General features: G+C 41.3%; 1 protein-coding gene across 1 annotated transcript in view; it reads right to left on the reverse strand.

Moving 5' to 3' along the window:
- The window catches only part of Neb (nebulin), a 196,883-nt gene that overhangs the window by 90,067 nt on the left and 90,184 nt on the right, over window positions 1–16,632 (reverse strand). The window contains 10 exon segments of the mRNA XM_029536160.1: window positions 849–1,052; window positions 2,889–3,200; window positions 5,014–5,121; window positions 6,414–6,518; window positions 7,722–7,925; window positions 9,099–9,410; window positions 10,484–10,591; window positions 14,368–14,472; window positions 15,388–15,591; window positions 16,034–16,345. Of these exon segments, the coding sequence (XP_029392020.1) occupies window positions 849–1,052; window positions 2,889–3,200; window positions 5,014–5,121; window positions 6,414–6,518; window positions 7,722–7,925; window positions 9,099–9,410; window positions 10,484–10,591; window positions 14,368–14,472; window positions 15,388–15,591; window positions 16,034–16,345 (1,974 nt within the window).

The raw sequence follows: 16,632 nt of genomic DNA on the forward strand, positions 1-16,632 counted from the left end.
CGCAGAGAGGTCCGCTGCAGGATGAAGCTCTTGAGAAGGGGTGTGTACTCTTCACACTCCTGTTTAAAAGTGGATAATGGCATCTGTTGGCGATTATTAAGAGATGATAATATGTAAAATGTCTTGAGTGATAGTAGATTGTATCTGTGTTTCTTTGTCTCTGTCTCTCTGTGTCTCTGTCTGTCTCTGCCTGTCTCTGTCTCTGTCTCTCTCTCTCTCTCTGTGTTCTTCTTTGTGGTTGTCCTGGATGGGAATGGTGTATTGAAAATAGTTTCTGGTATTTTATTCTACAAACTCTCTCACTTCCAGCATGACTGAAAGACATCTAGGCAGGGTTAGGAGAATTCACATAAGTTCAATTCAATGAAATGTTGATGTACCTATTGATTTGATAAAGGATAAACAGATAGATGGGACTCTGTAGGAAATCATCTTCTATTTTGTGTCCAAATACTGCAAGCATATACAACTCGCTTTCAAAAGTGGATTTTCACAGCCTAAGTCAGCAGAGCAAAAGAGGCAACTAAGCTGTTGCATGCAACATGGACCAAGAAAACCAGAGGCCTATGTGTGCTGCAGTTGGGCCAGTGGTCCATGCAGGGACAGGTCAGAGGGTGTGTGCATTGGTGTAGGACATCACATCAGGCTCAGCTTTCACATGTATACATGGTTAAAGGGCACTGTTAGAGAAAAGCACAGGGAGCTAGCTAGAATTCCTGCAGTCCTTCTGCAGGAGGCTGAAGAAGTAGGCCCTGTCCTGACTGCTGCCCCCTGGATCATCATGCCGTTTCCAATACCATAGGCCAAGTCCCTGGGAGGCCTGGCTCGGGTGACACCTAAGGACTCACCTTGCTCATAGTGATGGCATTACTCTTTGCCAGGACAATTTCTGGGGTGTCTGTAATACATGTGAACTTCAGCTGGTCTGCAGGCTGGCGATACTTCCTGTCACTCAGGATCTCACCTGCTCTCTTCACCTTCTCGACCTCCACAGAGCCAATGGGAACCCATCCGATGCCTCTCAGCCACTCAAGATCAGCCTTGTACACAGCCTGCAAAGGTAGCGGCAAACATTCAGACCTTACCTAGACATTCTGGTGCCTGACGGTCGGAACCCGTACACATAACTATGAAATCATATTTGTGTGCAATTTTAGGAAGACCCATCTTTGTTAAAAATGGTTTAAATCCTTGTCCCTGAAGTTGGCTGATATTTGCTGTCCCCCCCCGCCCCCCGCTAAGGGCCACAAAACCTCGTCAACATTTGATTTCAGTGGTATGAAACAACATTTAGGAAAGCAGTGTCTGACGTCTAGGGTAAGGTGCTCGCTGCCTGATGTGCTGTCCACGCTTTCCCATGTGGGAACAATCCTCTTCAAACACAGCAGGCTCCTATCCTGTTCAGCAGCAGCCTCCACAGAGAGTTTCATGAATCAATATACTTTCTTGTGCAAATAAAAGTAGCATTTTCACATGGCTTTTACGTCTGTGCGTCTGAATCATATTTTCCTTGCATTTAGTCTGGGTTTTTTTGTATTTGTCTTAGAATCCATTTTATTCATTGAATTCAAATAATCAGCTATAGGAGAACTTTTCTCACAAGGAAGGGCAACAACATTTTATTTTTATGTTTTTTTAAGGAATTAAAAAAAAAGTTATACCATTACTTTTATGACTCTTGCAAAAGTAGTTATTTAGTCAGAGCCCAGTCAAAACAAGAAGTGACCATACCAATAAGGGGGTGTCTGAGAGGCCGCAGGTTGCCTATTATAGGCAACAGAAGTGTCTCTTTTGGTTTTAGGTCACTATTATTTTTCATTTTCCTAGAAAATTGGTCAAAACCTGTATGACGCATTCCTAAACGTTCAATTCACAAATTATTACTGATGCTTCATATTAAAATATGGCATCAGTAAAAGATGATAAAATCAATCAGTTTGCTTCCGATCAGGAATTCTTTTTTTTTTTTAAATATTTATTTATTTACTATATGTAAGTACACTGTAACTGTCTTCAGATACTCCAGAAGAGGGCATCAGATTTCGTTACAGATGGTTGTGAGCCACCATGTGGTTGCTGGGATTTGAACTCAGGACCTTTGGAAGAGCAGTCGGCGCTCTTAACCACTGAGCCATCTCACCAGCCCCCGATCAGGAATTCTTAACCTGACATCAATGAGCTCAGATGGAATTAAATCTAACATCCATGTTTTTATTAACATCTAACTGAAACATAGCATTCACCTAAGTAAGAGTGTGCACAACAGATTACAGTAGCATCAATAGTACATGTGCCTGAATAAGCAACAGATGTTACAGACAATATTGTATTATTGTAGATGTTGCATGTTGCATATTTCTTAAAATATTTATGCTCTGGAGAAGTGGTTCAGCAAATATGAGCACTAGTTGCTCTTCCAGAGGCCTGTCTGGGGTTCAATTCCCAGCACCCACATGGCAGCTCTCAACTGTCTGTAACTCCAGTTCCAGGGGATTCAACACCCTTACTCAGACATATATACAGGTAAAACCCCAATATGCAAAAATAAATAAATAAATCATTAAAATATTTATGCTCTTCACCTGTCTTTAGAATTAGTTATTATACCCAGAACTTGTTATTATACATATGGCTGTAATTATTTAATATGTTAACGAGTAACTATACATATTACCATACCTCAGATTTGGTTTAATATTTTTATAATAATTCTCAATATGATTAGTTTCCTTTGAGCCTAATGCTTATTTTATGGTTTTTAAAACATTGCTTTGAGAATGGTTCATGGGTTTTATTAGACTTCCCACAGATTCTATATAACACTGATAATTTAGTATCCCCCACCAAACTATTAGAACATATGGCTGAAGAACATTAGATCTACTCACATCGCTCTGGAGATCATAGGCCTTCCGTGCCTGAATGACATCATTCTGGTCAGGCAGGCATGTCCACTCGTGGAGAGGATGCTTGTAGTCTATGTCGCTTACAAGGATCTGGCACTTCTTGGCCAGCACCACCCCTAGCATGTCCACTGGGCTGCTATACTTGGTCTTCCACTTCTCAAAGTCCTTCTTGTACTCCCTGTCACTCTGGATCTTGGCCACGTGTATGGACCACATCATCTTGGGGTCATCCTTGATGTTGCGGGCTCCGATGTGGTGGCCCAGCTGTTTGCGGTAGCCTTCTTTGTACTTGTACTGAGGAAAGAAGAGGTTTGTCAATCTGACAAAAAGAACACACTACTTCTGTGTGTTCCCCTGCTATTATCGAGGAGCACAGAGATGAGCATCACCCACCCTGTTATACAACAGGATCCTGATGGCCATGGTTCAAGATCGTAGCAGGGCGGAGCCTGGACTGCAGGACTTCTTGTATTTTGTCTTCCTCCTTTCTCTAAACTACACTAACCAGTGTATACTGAATTCCTGAACAAGTAAAGATATAGTTTTTCTTATAAACCATTGACTTTATGATAAGTTTAGACTATCTTGTTGTTAGACCATGGAATGAATTCCTTGGCCAAGTATATGCATTACATTTAGGTAAAGTTTATGTGTCAAGAAATTATTCTCTGGTCCCAAGGCCTGACACTATTACTGAGGCTATGGAGTGCTCACAAAATGGGATCTATCTTGACTGCCCTCCGAAAGACCCAACAAGCAGCTGAAAGAGTTGGATGCAATTATTATCACCCAACCAATGGACAGAAGCAGCTGACCCCTGTTGTTGAATTAGGGAAGGATGAAAGAATTTGAGGAGAAAGGCAATCCTATAGGAGGACCAGCAGTCTCAATTAATCTGGACCCCTGAGATCTCTCAAACATTGGACCACTAAGCAGACAGCATACACCAGCTGATATGAGGCCCCCAACACACATACAGTAGAGGACTTCCAGGTCTGTGTTCATTCAGAGATGATGCACCTAACCCTCAAGAGACTGGAGGTCCCAGGGACTTTAGAGGTCAGATGGGGTGGAGGGTGGAAGCATCCATGTGGAGACAGGGTGTGGTGGGGAGGAGGTGTGGGATGTGGAACAGTTGGGGGGTGGGAGGGAAGGGGAGGGGCGGGGAATGGAATATGGAGTGTAAAAAATGAATTACAAATAAAATTAAATTAAAAAATTATTCTCCTTATTAGTCTGTCAACATTACTCAATTTTGACAGGAGAGAGAGTCATGCCTTGGGGTTTAGAATCTATCTACTTTTAAAAGTCAAAAGTAATGTGTCATGGCCCACTTTCCCATGAGAGCCAGAGAGAGGGTAGCCAAGCCCAGCAGCTGATAACACGGTGGGTGATGACTGAAGGGAGAATCAGTTTAGGGTTTGGGGTTGGCTCAGGGAAACAGTTTGTATTTCAAGGATGCACAGAGCACAGACACTCTCTGAAGGCATTTGATTATGCAAAGAAAAGGAGAGAAGAGGTGAATGAATGCCGAGAAGAAGGCCCACTTGCTTCACAGTCTGTCAATCATCATTAGGGGCTTCTTACAAGAGAAGTTCACCGAGAGTTACACAGGATGCAGGCTCTAAACCATGCCCACCCTCCACCATGTCCTCCACTGAGACTTCTTTCCTGCTGTGGTAAATAGGTGGATGCCACAGGAGAAAGACCACACCCACATTGGTACATTTACCTGTAATGTCAGGTAACATCTGGATTAACCACTGCTCAATTTCTGAGGTTCAAAAATAAAAGGACCGGGACACAGCTTGGTGGCAGAGTCATCCCCTAGTATGAGCAAGACCCTGGGTTCTATCCCCGGTACCAGAAAACGAGATGAAACAAACCAGTTATGTCTTTACCGCACTAACAGGCATAATGGGCATGGGTCAGTTCCTCCCCGATCCCAACCCCTTCCAGTCTTTAACTTTGAGTTGGAGGGGAGCCACCAAAGGGAGATGAAACTCGGATGTGTAAGCAGGTTGCAGCAAGAATCAACACTCTGCAAGCTTCCAGCCAATAACGGCTTTAAAGAAAGAAAACGTTTCTTTAAAAACAATCAACTTACATCACTTGCTATCTCTCTCGATGCCTTGGCGGACCGGATAGGGATGGCATCCACGCGCAGGTCATAGCCTTGCCTTTTGGCCTCCTCCAGAGACACTTTGTAGAGTTTCTGTGGAAAGAGTCCTTAGTCACCACTCCCTTCAGAAGAAATGAAGCTGATTTCTGTTCGTTTTCTTTTTTTTTCTTTTTTTTTTTTTTTTTTCTGTCCTCATTTCAATGACTGAATTGAATCCCCTAAGTGCTCTCGTAGCATGTTTCACAGCCTACAGATTCACAGGCATGTGTCTGAAATGGCAGGCTTTCCTGACTGGGAAGTCTAAAAAAAAAAATACTTGGAGGTACATCAACATTTGGTTGCAGATATTTTATTTTTCCCAAAGGAGCACATAGAAAATCCCAGCACTTACTAGTGCCTTGGAATATTAAAAAAAAACCCACCTTAATATGAGAGGCAAAAGAATAAGGAAAGTGTCTTAAAAATGGAACATATTTGTGTTTTTGTTTTTGTTTTTTTTGGGAAAAACCCAGTGCATGTGGGCTACTATAGTGGAACATGATTGATTTGGAATCATTGCCATTATGAAACTATTGGTCCAGATAAAGATGACCAGAGGAACACCTGCAGTAACACCAAATGAAAATCAGAGAAAGAGCATACAGTTATAGTTATAACTACAGTTATACCTCAGTGCCTGAGAAGGCTTTGTTCTAAAAGCTCTCTTCCCACACGACGTTCTTTGGCATTCAAGTCCCTTATATACATGGTAGCCTAAGCACATCTCTAAGTATGCTCTCCATTTTCAAGTCTTGAAAAAGCTCAGGATGTCCCAGACCTCGTTATGTAGCCCAGAGTATGCTCAAACACATGATCCTTCTGCCTCAGCTTTCCTGAGTGCTAGGATTTACAGACATGGCTTACCTTACCTGACCATCCTACACATATTAAATCATCTCTAGGTTACTTATGAAACATAATACAACATAAATCTATGTAAATGGTTACATATGATTCAGGGAATGTTAACAATAAAAAAACAACAACCTGGAAACACTTTCAGAACAGGTATAGTGTTTTTGAATATCTTTAAGCCAGAGATAAATCTACAGATGCAGGACCACACTTGTGGCAGTGGACTACAGGGACCTTGTGCCCATGGCTCGCCCAAGGGAAGGTTTGAGAGGACTGGCTCTGGTAGATTACTTCCCCATAAACACCCCACTTCCTGACTGATAACCAAGGGCTGGTCTTCTTCGTGGACCCACCACATGCCTCAAGATTAAGTCAAGGGCGAACTGTTACATCTGCCAACAATGTCAGTTCTAGGGTAGGTAAGAAAGTAATCAAAGCATTTAACTAAGGGAAGCTGCATGGCCCCTCGTTTTCCCTCTCTGGACACTCACGTCACTGTAGTTTATCCTGTTGAGTTTGGCCAGCATGATTTCTGGCGTGTCTGGCATGACATGGATTGTTTTCTTGTCATTGTCCCAGGCTTCTGTGTACAGGCGCTATTACAAAAACGGAGAAAAATTATTTCGGTGTCCATAGAAATTGGGATCTCTTTGATACAAAGTAGAACTAAATTTACTTAAGCTACATTCTTACATTCCTTACTAAAATGTATAAATAAATACTTTAGCTATTAAAGAATTCAGCAGTTCTGCCAAGTATAATCTGTCAGAGAAGGAATTATTGCCTCATAGGATTCGTTGTTTCCTACAGCTCAGTTTAGCTCTTTTTCCTCCTTGCCTCTACCTCCCAAGTACTGGGATTACAAGCAAGGACTATCATGCTAGGTTTTATATATAGTATGTTTGTATTTTAAGTAATATTTCAAATTAATTCTTTAAAAATGAAAGTGTATGTGCTGGCTAGATTTATGTCAACTTGACACAGGCTGGAGTCATTTGAGAGAAAGTAACATCAATTGATAATTTGTTGATCAGGCTTCAAGCAAGCCTATAGGGTATTTTCTTAATTAGTGATTGATGGAGGAGGGCCCCAGCACATTGTGGGTTCTATAGGAAAGTAGGCTGAACAAACGATGGCGAGTAAGTCAGTAAGCAGCATTCCTTCATGGCCTCTGCATCAGCTCCTGCCTCCAGGTTTCTGCCCTGTTTGAGTTCCTGTGCTGACTTACTTCAACGATGGACAATGATATGGAAGTATAAGTTAAATAAACCTTTTTCTCTCCCAAGTTGCTTTGATCATGGTGTTTCATCATAGCAATAATAACGCTAAGACAACACACAATGTATATTGATCAAATTCTCCCCTCCAACTTCTTCTGGCCTTCCCTAAAACTTTCCTCTCTTAACTTTACTCTTCTTTTTCATAGTATTTTAAACAAGAGTTAAATATTTCGAAGTGTCACAAGTAATACATATATTTCAGTAGAAAAGCATTTATATTAAGAAAGGTATTCTAAACTCAAAAGGAGTTGTTTTTAAACCACTTGTTTTTATATACAGACTCTAGTTTATATCGTGCATATGCAGGTGAGGTGTGTGTGTGTGTGTGTGTGTGTGTGTGTGTGNGNGAGAGAGAGAGAGAGAGAGAGAGAGAGAGAGAGAGAGAGAGAGAGAGAGAGAGAGAGAGAGAGAGAGAGAGAGATATTAGTCTTACAATAATCTTCGAGGCATAACAGCATGCCAGTCTTTGACTTGCCCTGCGGTCACTCTTGATGCTTCACGGGGAATTCCAAGACTCACCTTGTTCATGGTGATTGCGTTATTCTTTGCCAGCACCTGCTCCAGAGAGTCAGTTATACTGGTGAATTTCAGTGTGTCAGGACGCTGGCGGTAGATATTGTCACTCAGTATCTCTGTGGCCCTCTTGGCTTTGACAACTTCCAAGGAACCAATGGGAACCCAGCCAATGCCTTTCATCCATTCGAGGTCTGCCTTGTACAGATTCTGAAGAGCAACAGGTAAGAAAGTTACATTAACTATCCTACTGATTCATGCCCAAAGACGTACCATACTCGAGACACAGAAATTCAGAAGGTAGGCGAGTATAGGTAGCAATATGCTCAATGTATAATATATACATATACAAAAACCTATAAAATTAATTAATGAAAAAGGAAGTATAATCCCTGCTGGCAGACAAAGCTGTCTTCTGTCAGATACCCAGTCCCTGACTGATAGTCTGTGGAGCTCTCTGAAGAGTTTTTTCTTGAACTTTTTTTTTTTCTAATAGAAAGGACAATGCCCTGTCCTTAAAAATTTTATAAGATCTTTCACAGAGGACCAGCCCTGGAAAATGTGTTCTAATTATTTCAAATCAAGTCATGTGAACAGACGAATGGTGCAAAGTATGGTGACTGTAAAAGCCCTTGCCTTAATTTCCACCTCTAAAAATCACAAACTGTCAAGTGAATAAAGGAAACATGCTAGGTGCAATGACATCAGGGATTTATCTAGTTATTCCTGACAGGGCAAGCTAACTATGAGTATAAGATAACTATTAATATAAGATTCTTGAAAAAGCAAGAATGTTTTCATATTTTTCTATAAATTTAAGTATAAACAGTCATTCAAGTAATATAAAACAATGCACTTCTATTTTGCTGGGCAAAAACTCACCAGTGACACCTCTCTCTCTCTCTCTCTCTCTCTCTCTCTCTCTCTCTCTCTCTCTCTCTCTCTCTCTTCTTCCCTCCCTCCCCCCTTCCCTTCTTCCCTCCTCCCCTCCTGGACAGAGTCTCATAGCTCAGGCTAGACTTAAAAACTTCCTGTGTAGCTAAGGCTGCCCTTGAACTCCTGACCTTCCTTCCTCCACTTCCAAGGATCCGGGATTACAGGTGTAAGCCACCATGGCTGGGTCAGCTATGTTATTTTGAGGGCTAAGTTTTAGCTGATGCAGACAAAAGAAGCCCGAATCACTAGGGGGCACACTTCTGTATAGTGTTGATAGTACTTCCTTCCTGTTTCACACATAACTTCTGGAGGGGTTTCCAATGAGAAACTCCTTTCAGATACTCCTCGAATACGTCTAGGGACATATAGGTTCCAGGCCCTGGACACTCATCAGGATCCCACAGATTTGTCTCTGATAGGCTCTTGTCCTGTGTCAGGGATACTCACATCACTCTGGAGGTCATATGCTTTCCGGGCCTGAATGACATCATTCTGGTCCGGCAGGCAGGTCCATTCGTGCAGTAGGTGTTTGTAGTCCACATCACTGACCAAGGTTTGACATTTCTTGGCCAAAACAATACCAAGCATGTCCACGGGGCTGCTGTATCTTGTCTTGTATTTCTCGAATTCTTTCTTATACTCACGGTCGCTCTGCACTTTGGCAATGTGGAGGGACCACATCATCTTGGGATCGTCATGTATCGCTCTGGCGCCAATGTGGTGACCCAACTGCTTCCGATAGGCTTCTTTGTATTTGTACTGAAAAAAGACACATCCCACAGCATAAGGAAGAAGTGGGGGATGGAGAGGACCCCTGCCTGAAGCTCCCGAGGGGATACCCTCTGTGTGATCACAGGACAAGGAGTTCCTTCTAGCAAGATGCTGTGATACCAAGTCTTGGGGCAAGAAGAACCCTACTGTTCTTCTGCAAGTTCAGAGAATCATATGCTGGCAATAACTGAGAAAAAGTGAACCCCAAAATAAGCTGCCTAGCCATAGCCACAAGCCAATCCAGTGCCTGAGAGGTCCTACTTGCCAGCCTACTTGAGGGGACCCCTGTGCACGAGCCTATAGGGCTCCCAGGTTTCTCTTCCTAGGAAAGGTAGAGAAATTTAGCACATATGATACTCAAGCTACAGAGAGCCTGCAGGAGCATAATGGAACCCAGGAGACATAGTTTTTGAAATGGACAATTTCTGTTATTCAGTATGTGTTTAGTTTTGGTTTCATAAAAGGAGAAAGTGACAGAGACATTTTGCCTGACAGTGGGGACATGCTGAGGATATCTGAATCACACACCACAGTTGCTGCGGTCAGTTTCACCTTTCTGGACCATAACTAAAGGCTTTTTAAAAAAGCCTACCTTTTGGGTAACTTTAAACATGTCTAGGAATCTGTTATCTTCACTTTTAGAGTGCAGAAATAATGTTGTTGTTTTTTTTAACCCTCAGTACAAAGGGACCTTTAGCCTTTGGTTTTCCTCTCCACTCCTTCCTGTGTGGGCAAACTCAGATAAGCCTATTTCATTTCTGGCTTTATTGCCTTGAGTGTATCCTGGGATTCCAAGGCAGCCTAACACCGCTCTATCTGACTGTGAGGCATCTATTCTATTAAACAGAGATGAAAAAGCAAGATCAAAGGCACCCAGTGCAAGTAGACCATGAGCCTGGGATCACGAGTGAGTTACCCACAGTTCCATCTCGACTGCGTATGTGTGTGTGTGTGTGGGGGGGGCGTTGGTAAGGACTTCAAAGGAGAAGTCCTACAGTATTACAGGGCTGTGATTCCCTGAGCCAGCGGCTGGCCTGACTGGTTACAGAGTCAGCTCTTACATCACTAGCAATGTCCCGGGAAGCCTTAGCAGCCACAATGGGAATGGCGTCACTTCTCAAATCATAGCCTTCCTTCTTGGCTTCTTCCATGGCCTGGCGGTACAGGCTCTGGGGAAAGAAAGAAGATACATTTAGATGTAGAAGTCACATTCACTTGAAAACCACAGTTTGAGGAGGGGGTGTCATGAAAAGCACATTTTGGGGTGGGGAGGGGTGTCAAAAGAAGGCAGCCCTTGGATAGAGAACTATGTAGTGTTAACCAAAACAAAACAAAAATGATTTTCTTCCAAGCTGTTAAATTAAATGGAAATTTCACATTCAGTAAATTGTCACATCACAACTCCTTGCATAAATCCTTACAGATTTTCAACACAAAGTCAGCAGTTCTTAGTGGTGTTTAAGGCAGTCAGCACTCACTCCTTTCGTAAAACAGCCAAGAAATATGATATATCTCTGGATTTGAAATAGGAACAATTTTACTTGGCTGCCAGCACCATTGTATAACTGTTCAATGTATAATCACTGTATAATATATAGCAAAATACTGTAAGTATGTGTTCATAATCAAAACCATGCTGCAATAAGAATAGGCGAATAATGTTTCTCTGTTAATATTTAATTGTTCATTAGCCATTGGCTCAACTGCTGGAAGCTTGTAGCAGAAACAGGGACAGCAGATACCGAAGACTTCTGAGTCAAAAAAAATTCTATTTCTTTAAAACAGAAGAAATGCCATCACTGTTGTTTCTATGACAAAAGACTTAAAATTTTTCTTAATTCATGAAAATTTTGACCAATTTTGTATCCTTTTTGAAATAATATAGACTTTATAATCACTTCTAATACTGGTCATCAGTAAATCAAAACCAATACTCTTATTTCATGACAGTGTCTTACTATGTAGCCCAGGCTGGTCTGGAACTTACAGTCCTCCAACCTCCTGTTCCTCAGTGCTGAGGTAAGTTGAATTAGGTATGTGCACCATGCTTGGTAAAATACTTATTTTAATAAACAAATTTTAATTGTAAAAAAAGTAATGTTACTAGAATTCATAATGAGATATGTTTCTCACTAACTGTGCATTGAATAAAAGTGAATCTGATTTAAATTTATTTTAGGAAATATTCCTGTTTTCACAGTAAAAACAACATATTTTTCCCCTAGCCACAAGTTAACATATGTTTATCTTAAAGCAGTTCTAAATCCCATGTAGACAATGCACTCAACAGTTCATGTTAAGAATTACTGAATAGGGCCGGGCGTGGTGGCGCACGCCTTTAATCCCAGCACTTGGGAGGCAGAGGCAGGTGGATTTCTGAGTTCGAGGCCAGCCTGTTCTACAAAGTGAGTTCCAGGATAGCCAGGGCTACACAGAGAAACCCTGTCTCGAAAAGCCAAAAAAAAAAAAAAAATTACTGAATAATAATTTACACTAAATGACGACGATTTAAACGGTCTGTCTTCAGATTATTGTTTCAATATGCTCAGATATACAGTGCTGTGCTAGAGACACGTGTGTGCCTTTTACTTTTAAAAACTCAGGTTGCTGTGCAATCATGCTTAGGTAAAGATTTTAGTGGCTGTTTTGATACGTTAGAGCAGCAGTTGCCTCTTTTGCAAACCTGTAGGAAAATTACACGATGACATCAGCATCAGTGAACATCCAGCTTCTCTCCTGCACTTGTGTGTGTGTGTGTGTGTGTGTGTGTGTGTGTGTGTGTGTGTGTGTGTGCTGGAGGAAGGCAGAAGAGGGCATCAGATCCCTGGGCATTATAGACTGATGTAAGCTAGTCTGCGGGTGCTGGAACTGGGTACCCCCTAGAAGAGCAGGAAGCACCCTTAACTACTTAGTTATCTCTGCAGCCTCAGAATACTTCTTTTATAACTGGAAAATCATATACTCCATCATTAAGTTTTCCATTCTGGAATAAATGCCCAAGTATGTCCTCATGGTAGCACAGGGAAGATGTTCTGGATCCGTCTCATCACCCCAAGTCAGGTTTCCTTAATTTTTCCATCATTTCAAAGGCAGACAGCAGTTTTCATTATCTCCAAGGCTGTATTTGAAGTCTTGTTTGGGGACGTTACACGTGCATGGGAACTAGAACAGATACATGAGGATACAGGAGCAAACGGTGATACGTGTGTGCTGTGTGCTCACTCACAGTGAATAGGGGGAGGGAAGACCCTGGCAGCTCTCTCAGTCATTCAAGTGGGCCACTTGGAAACCCCCTCTTCAAAAACAGTGGTTGGAGAATTGATCCTGACACTTTATTTTATTTATTTATTTATTTATTTATTTATTTATTTATTTATTTTTGAGACAAGGCTTCTCTGTGTGGCTCTGGCTGTTTTGGAACTCACTCTGTGGACCATGCTGGCCTCAAACTTGGAGATCTCAGCCTTCTTAGTGCTAGGATTCAAGGTGGACTTTTGCCTCCCAAATTGGGAGGGAGTTGGGATTAAAGGCGTGAGCCACCCCCGCTGGGTACAGCTTGACATTTTAAAGAAAGTAAATCAAATTGGAAACTATAGAATTAAAAAAACTATCTAAATATATTGTTTCTATTCTAAAGGGAAAATCGACTTCATTTCTCCTCATAGAAGCAGGAGCCTCATCGCAACCTAGGACAGAAGGCAGCTACATGTGCCTTAGCTCAGTGAGGCCAGGTCCAGCAGAAAAGCTCACCCTAACGTGGCTGAGCTGGGGCCAGGTGGATATTTATGGTGAATCTGGTTTTGAGTCTGTTCTGTGATGTTTGAGGAACATATTTATGGTGAATCTGGTTCTGAGTCTGTTCTGTGATGTTTAATATATATATATATACACATATATACATATATATACATATATATATACACACACACACATATATACATACATATATACATACATACATACATACATACATACATATAAAATGCCTGAATCAATCAGATAAATTCTTCACTTGGATAAGAGAAAGCAAGTAAGGTACTATTTATGCAGTAGTAATTCAGTACTGCAAAGATAATTATTTTTCTCTTAGATTCTTATGTATCTAAGAAGCTTCAATGACAACAGAAATTTGTTTCATTGCCCTCAGGCAGTTTTGAAAAGGATGAATAAAAAACTCATTTGGATCTTGTTAATAAACTTTGTTTTTTCAAACAAGTTAAATACATTTAATTTTCATGGTGACTTGAGGGTATAAGAAAGAAATTAAAATTTACTAATCAGCTATTTGATGCCAGCCTGTCCCTGTCATTGATTTTACCTCATTCTGTCACCACAGAAAGACTTCTAGATAGGGATCTTGTAGATGTGGTAACCAAAGAGAACAAACATGCAGACTACATTTCAAAATGTGTTTTATTTGATGGATCTCTTTGGTTCTTTGTGTGTGTGTGTGTGTGTGTGTGTGTGTGTGTGTGTGTGTGTGTGTATACAAATGCATCTCCTCCCGCCCCCGTGTGTGTATGAGCATCCAGGTACACACACGCCACAGTGCACTTGAATATGTACGTGGTCACTCATCACTTTCTATCCTCTTTGAGATGGGATCTTGTCTGCATGCCTGGCTAGCTTGCCAGGGAAATTTCAGGAATCCCCCTGTATCCACCCCCCATCTTTCATTAGTTCTGGAATGAAGGTCCTCACTGCCATATCTGTCTTTACATGGTTTCTTGGGCTCTGAGCTCAGTTCATTATTCTTGCCTTATTATGTGTTGACTATAAGGGCTGATGTTTTTGTTTTTGTCTTTCTAAAGTAAAATAATGAGTATAAACACCCAAACTAAGTACAGTGGACCACACCATGACTGTGATGCATACAAGTCCGATGTTCCTACAGCAAAAATCAATGTGGCCAGATGATGGGCATCAAAGAGGTGGTTGGTCTTACCTCACTGTAGTTTATTTTATTTTGTCTGGCCAACATGATTTCAGGTGTATCAGGCATGATGTGGATCTGGGTCTTGTCTTTGTCCCAGGCTTCTGTGTACAAACGCTGTGAAAGATAAAACAGTAAATGAATCAGAAAAAAAAAAGACGAATGTTTTAAATATGAGTTTTAATGAAGAAATCATCAGGAAATTGAAACCCAGCCTTTTTGCCTACTGTACAAACAAAATACAGAAGAATATATTTTGTTTACATTCTTTTCAATCCCTTTGATTTTTATAGGTTATCTACTATAAACATAATATATAACATAATATATAAATATAATGTAAACATAATATATAAACATAATATACAGACATGCAAACACACACACATTGCCAGGTCACTCAAAACTGAATTAAAATTGCTAAATCAAGTATTTCCACAGCATATTTACATAACTACATGTTTACTATCACTATATTAAAACCCATTTAATGAGTTTAAAGAAGATTTAATACCGAACAACATATTACTCAATATACTACTCTAATAGACTTAAAACTTGTTGAGCCCCAAATAGACACTGGATTTTAATATGTTTTTAAACTTTGACTCATGTACACACATGTAGGCCTGTGTGTGGGCATGTGGACATGAGCATGAGTGCCCAGGAGGTCAGAGACATTAGATACGGGAAGCTGTTCTTACAGGCTGTTGTCTGCTGCCTGGCGAGGGTTCTAGGCACCGACTTGGCTCCTCAGCAAGAACAGTAGGTAATCTTAATTATTGACCTACTTTTCCAGACCAAAGGAATCCTACTAATAATGCTACCCATTTCATAAACAGACAGCAAAGCAGAAATTCTCCAGCCTGTATTTGCAATTCTTATATGAGGATATAAAGAACTCAACTAAATCATTGCACTTTGGATGAGAATTTAACTGGATAAAGTTAAAAAGACTAACTCATAGACCATAGCAATTCATTCTAAATGGTCTACAACCATGCTTTATTTTTCCCTAGACTGAGTCCTCACCTTGTTCATGTTGAGGGCGTTGCTCTTGGCCAGCACCTGCTCCAGAGAATCAGTCACACTGGTGAACTTGAACTTGTTCGGGGGTTGGCGGTAGATGTTGTCGCTCAGGATCTCTGCGGCTCTCTTACACTTGACCACATCCAGAGACCCGATGGGGACCCAGCCAATGCCTCTCATCCACTGGAGGTCTGACTTGTACACATTCTGGGTAGAGGAAAAAGGAGATCTTATCGCTAAAAATCTGTGTTGGTCTTACACTTGATCACATCCAGAGACCCAGTGGGAACCCAGTCATTTCCCTTCATCCACTAAAAGATTACAAATGCTCTGCAGTCTAGTGAGATCCAATACAAAAGCAGGTGCTAATGAACATGCTGCAACACTTGATCTCAGCATGAAGAATAAGAACTGGAAACATTGGGAAGGTAAGTTTTATATATGTCTTTAACATATGAAGGTAGAATTCCACAACATGCCAACTTGTGGATAAATGCTCCCCTTTAAAAACATAAGCAAAGGGCATTTGAAAAATAGGAGGGGTAGAAATAAGATACACCAGCTCTCTGAGGGCGCTACCCAATCCTAAACATAAATGTTATTATGAATCACTACCATAAGCATGACTCCCATAGATCTTAACACTCACATCGCTCTGGAGATCATAGGCCTGCCGAGCATGGATGACGTCATTCTGGTCAGGTAGACATGTCCACTGGTGTAGGTAGTTCCTGTAGTCCACATCACTGACCAAGGTCTGGCACTTCTTGGCCAGCACCACCCCCAGCATGTCCACTGGGCTGCTATACTTGGTCTTCCATTTTTCAAAGTCCTTCTTGTACTCCCTGTCACTCTGGATCTTGGCCACGTGCATGGACCACTTCATCTTGGGGTCATCTTCAATGTTGCGGGCTCCAATGTGGTGGCCCAGCTGCTTACGGTAGCCAACTTTGTATTTGTACTGAAATGAAAACGGTCATTTTGATACATTATGCAAAACAGAAGAAAACCAAGAAGGATGACCATNGTGTGGATACTTCATTCCTCCTTAGAATAAGGAACAAAATACTCAGGAAAGGATATAGGTACAGAGACAAAATTTAGAGCTAAGATGAAAGGATGGACTATCCAGAGACTACCCCATTCGGGACTCTATCCCATCATCAGCCACCAAACCTAGATACTAATGCTCATGCCAGCAAGATTCTGCTGAAGGGACCCTGATATTGCGGCCTCTTGTGAGGCTAT

This window comes from Mus pahari, chromosome 3 (assembly GCF_900095145.1).
Source record: "Mus pahari chromosome 3, PAHARI_EIJ_v1.1, whole genome shotgun sequence".
NCBI classification, from domain to species: domain Eukaryota; kingdom Metazoa; phylum Chordata; class Mammalia; order Rodentia; family Muridae; genus Mus; species Mus pahari.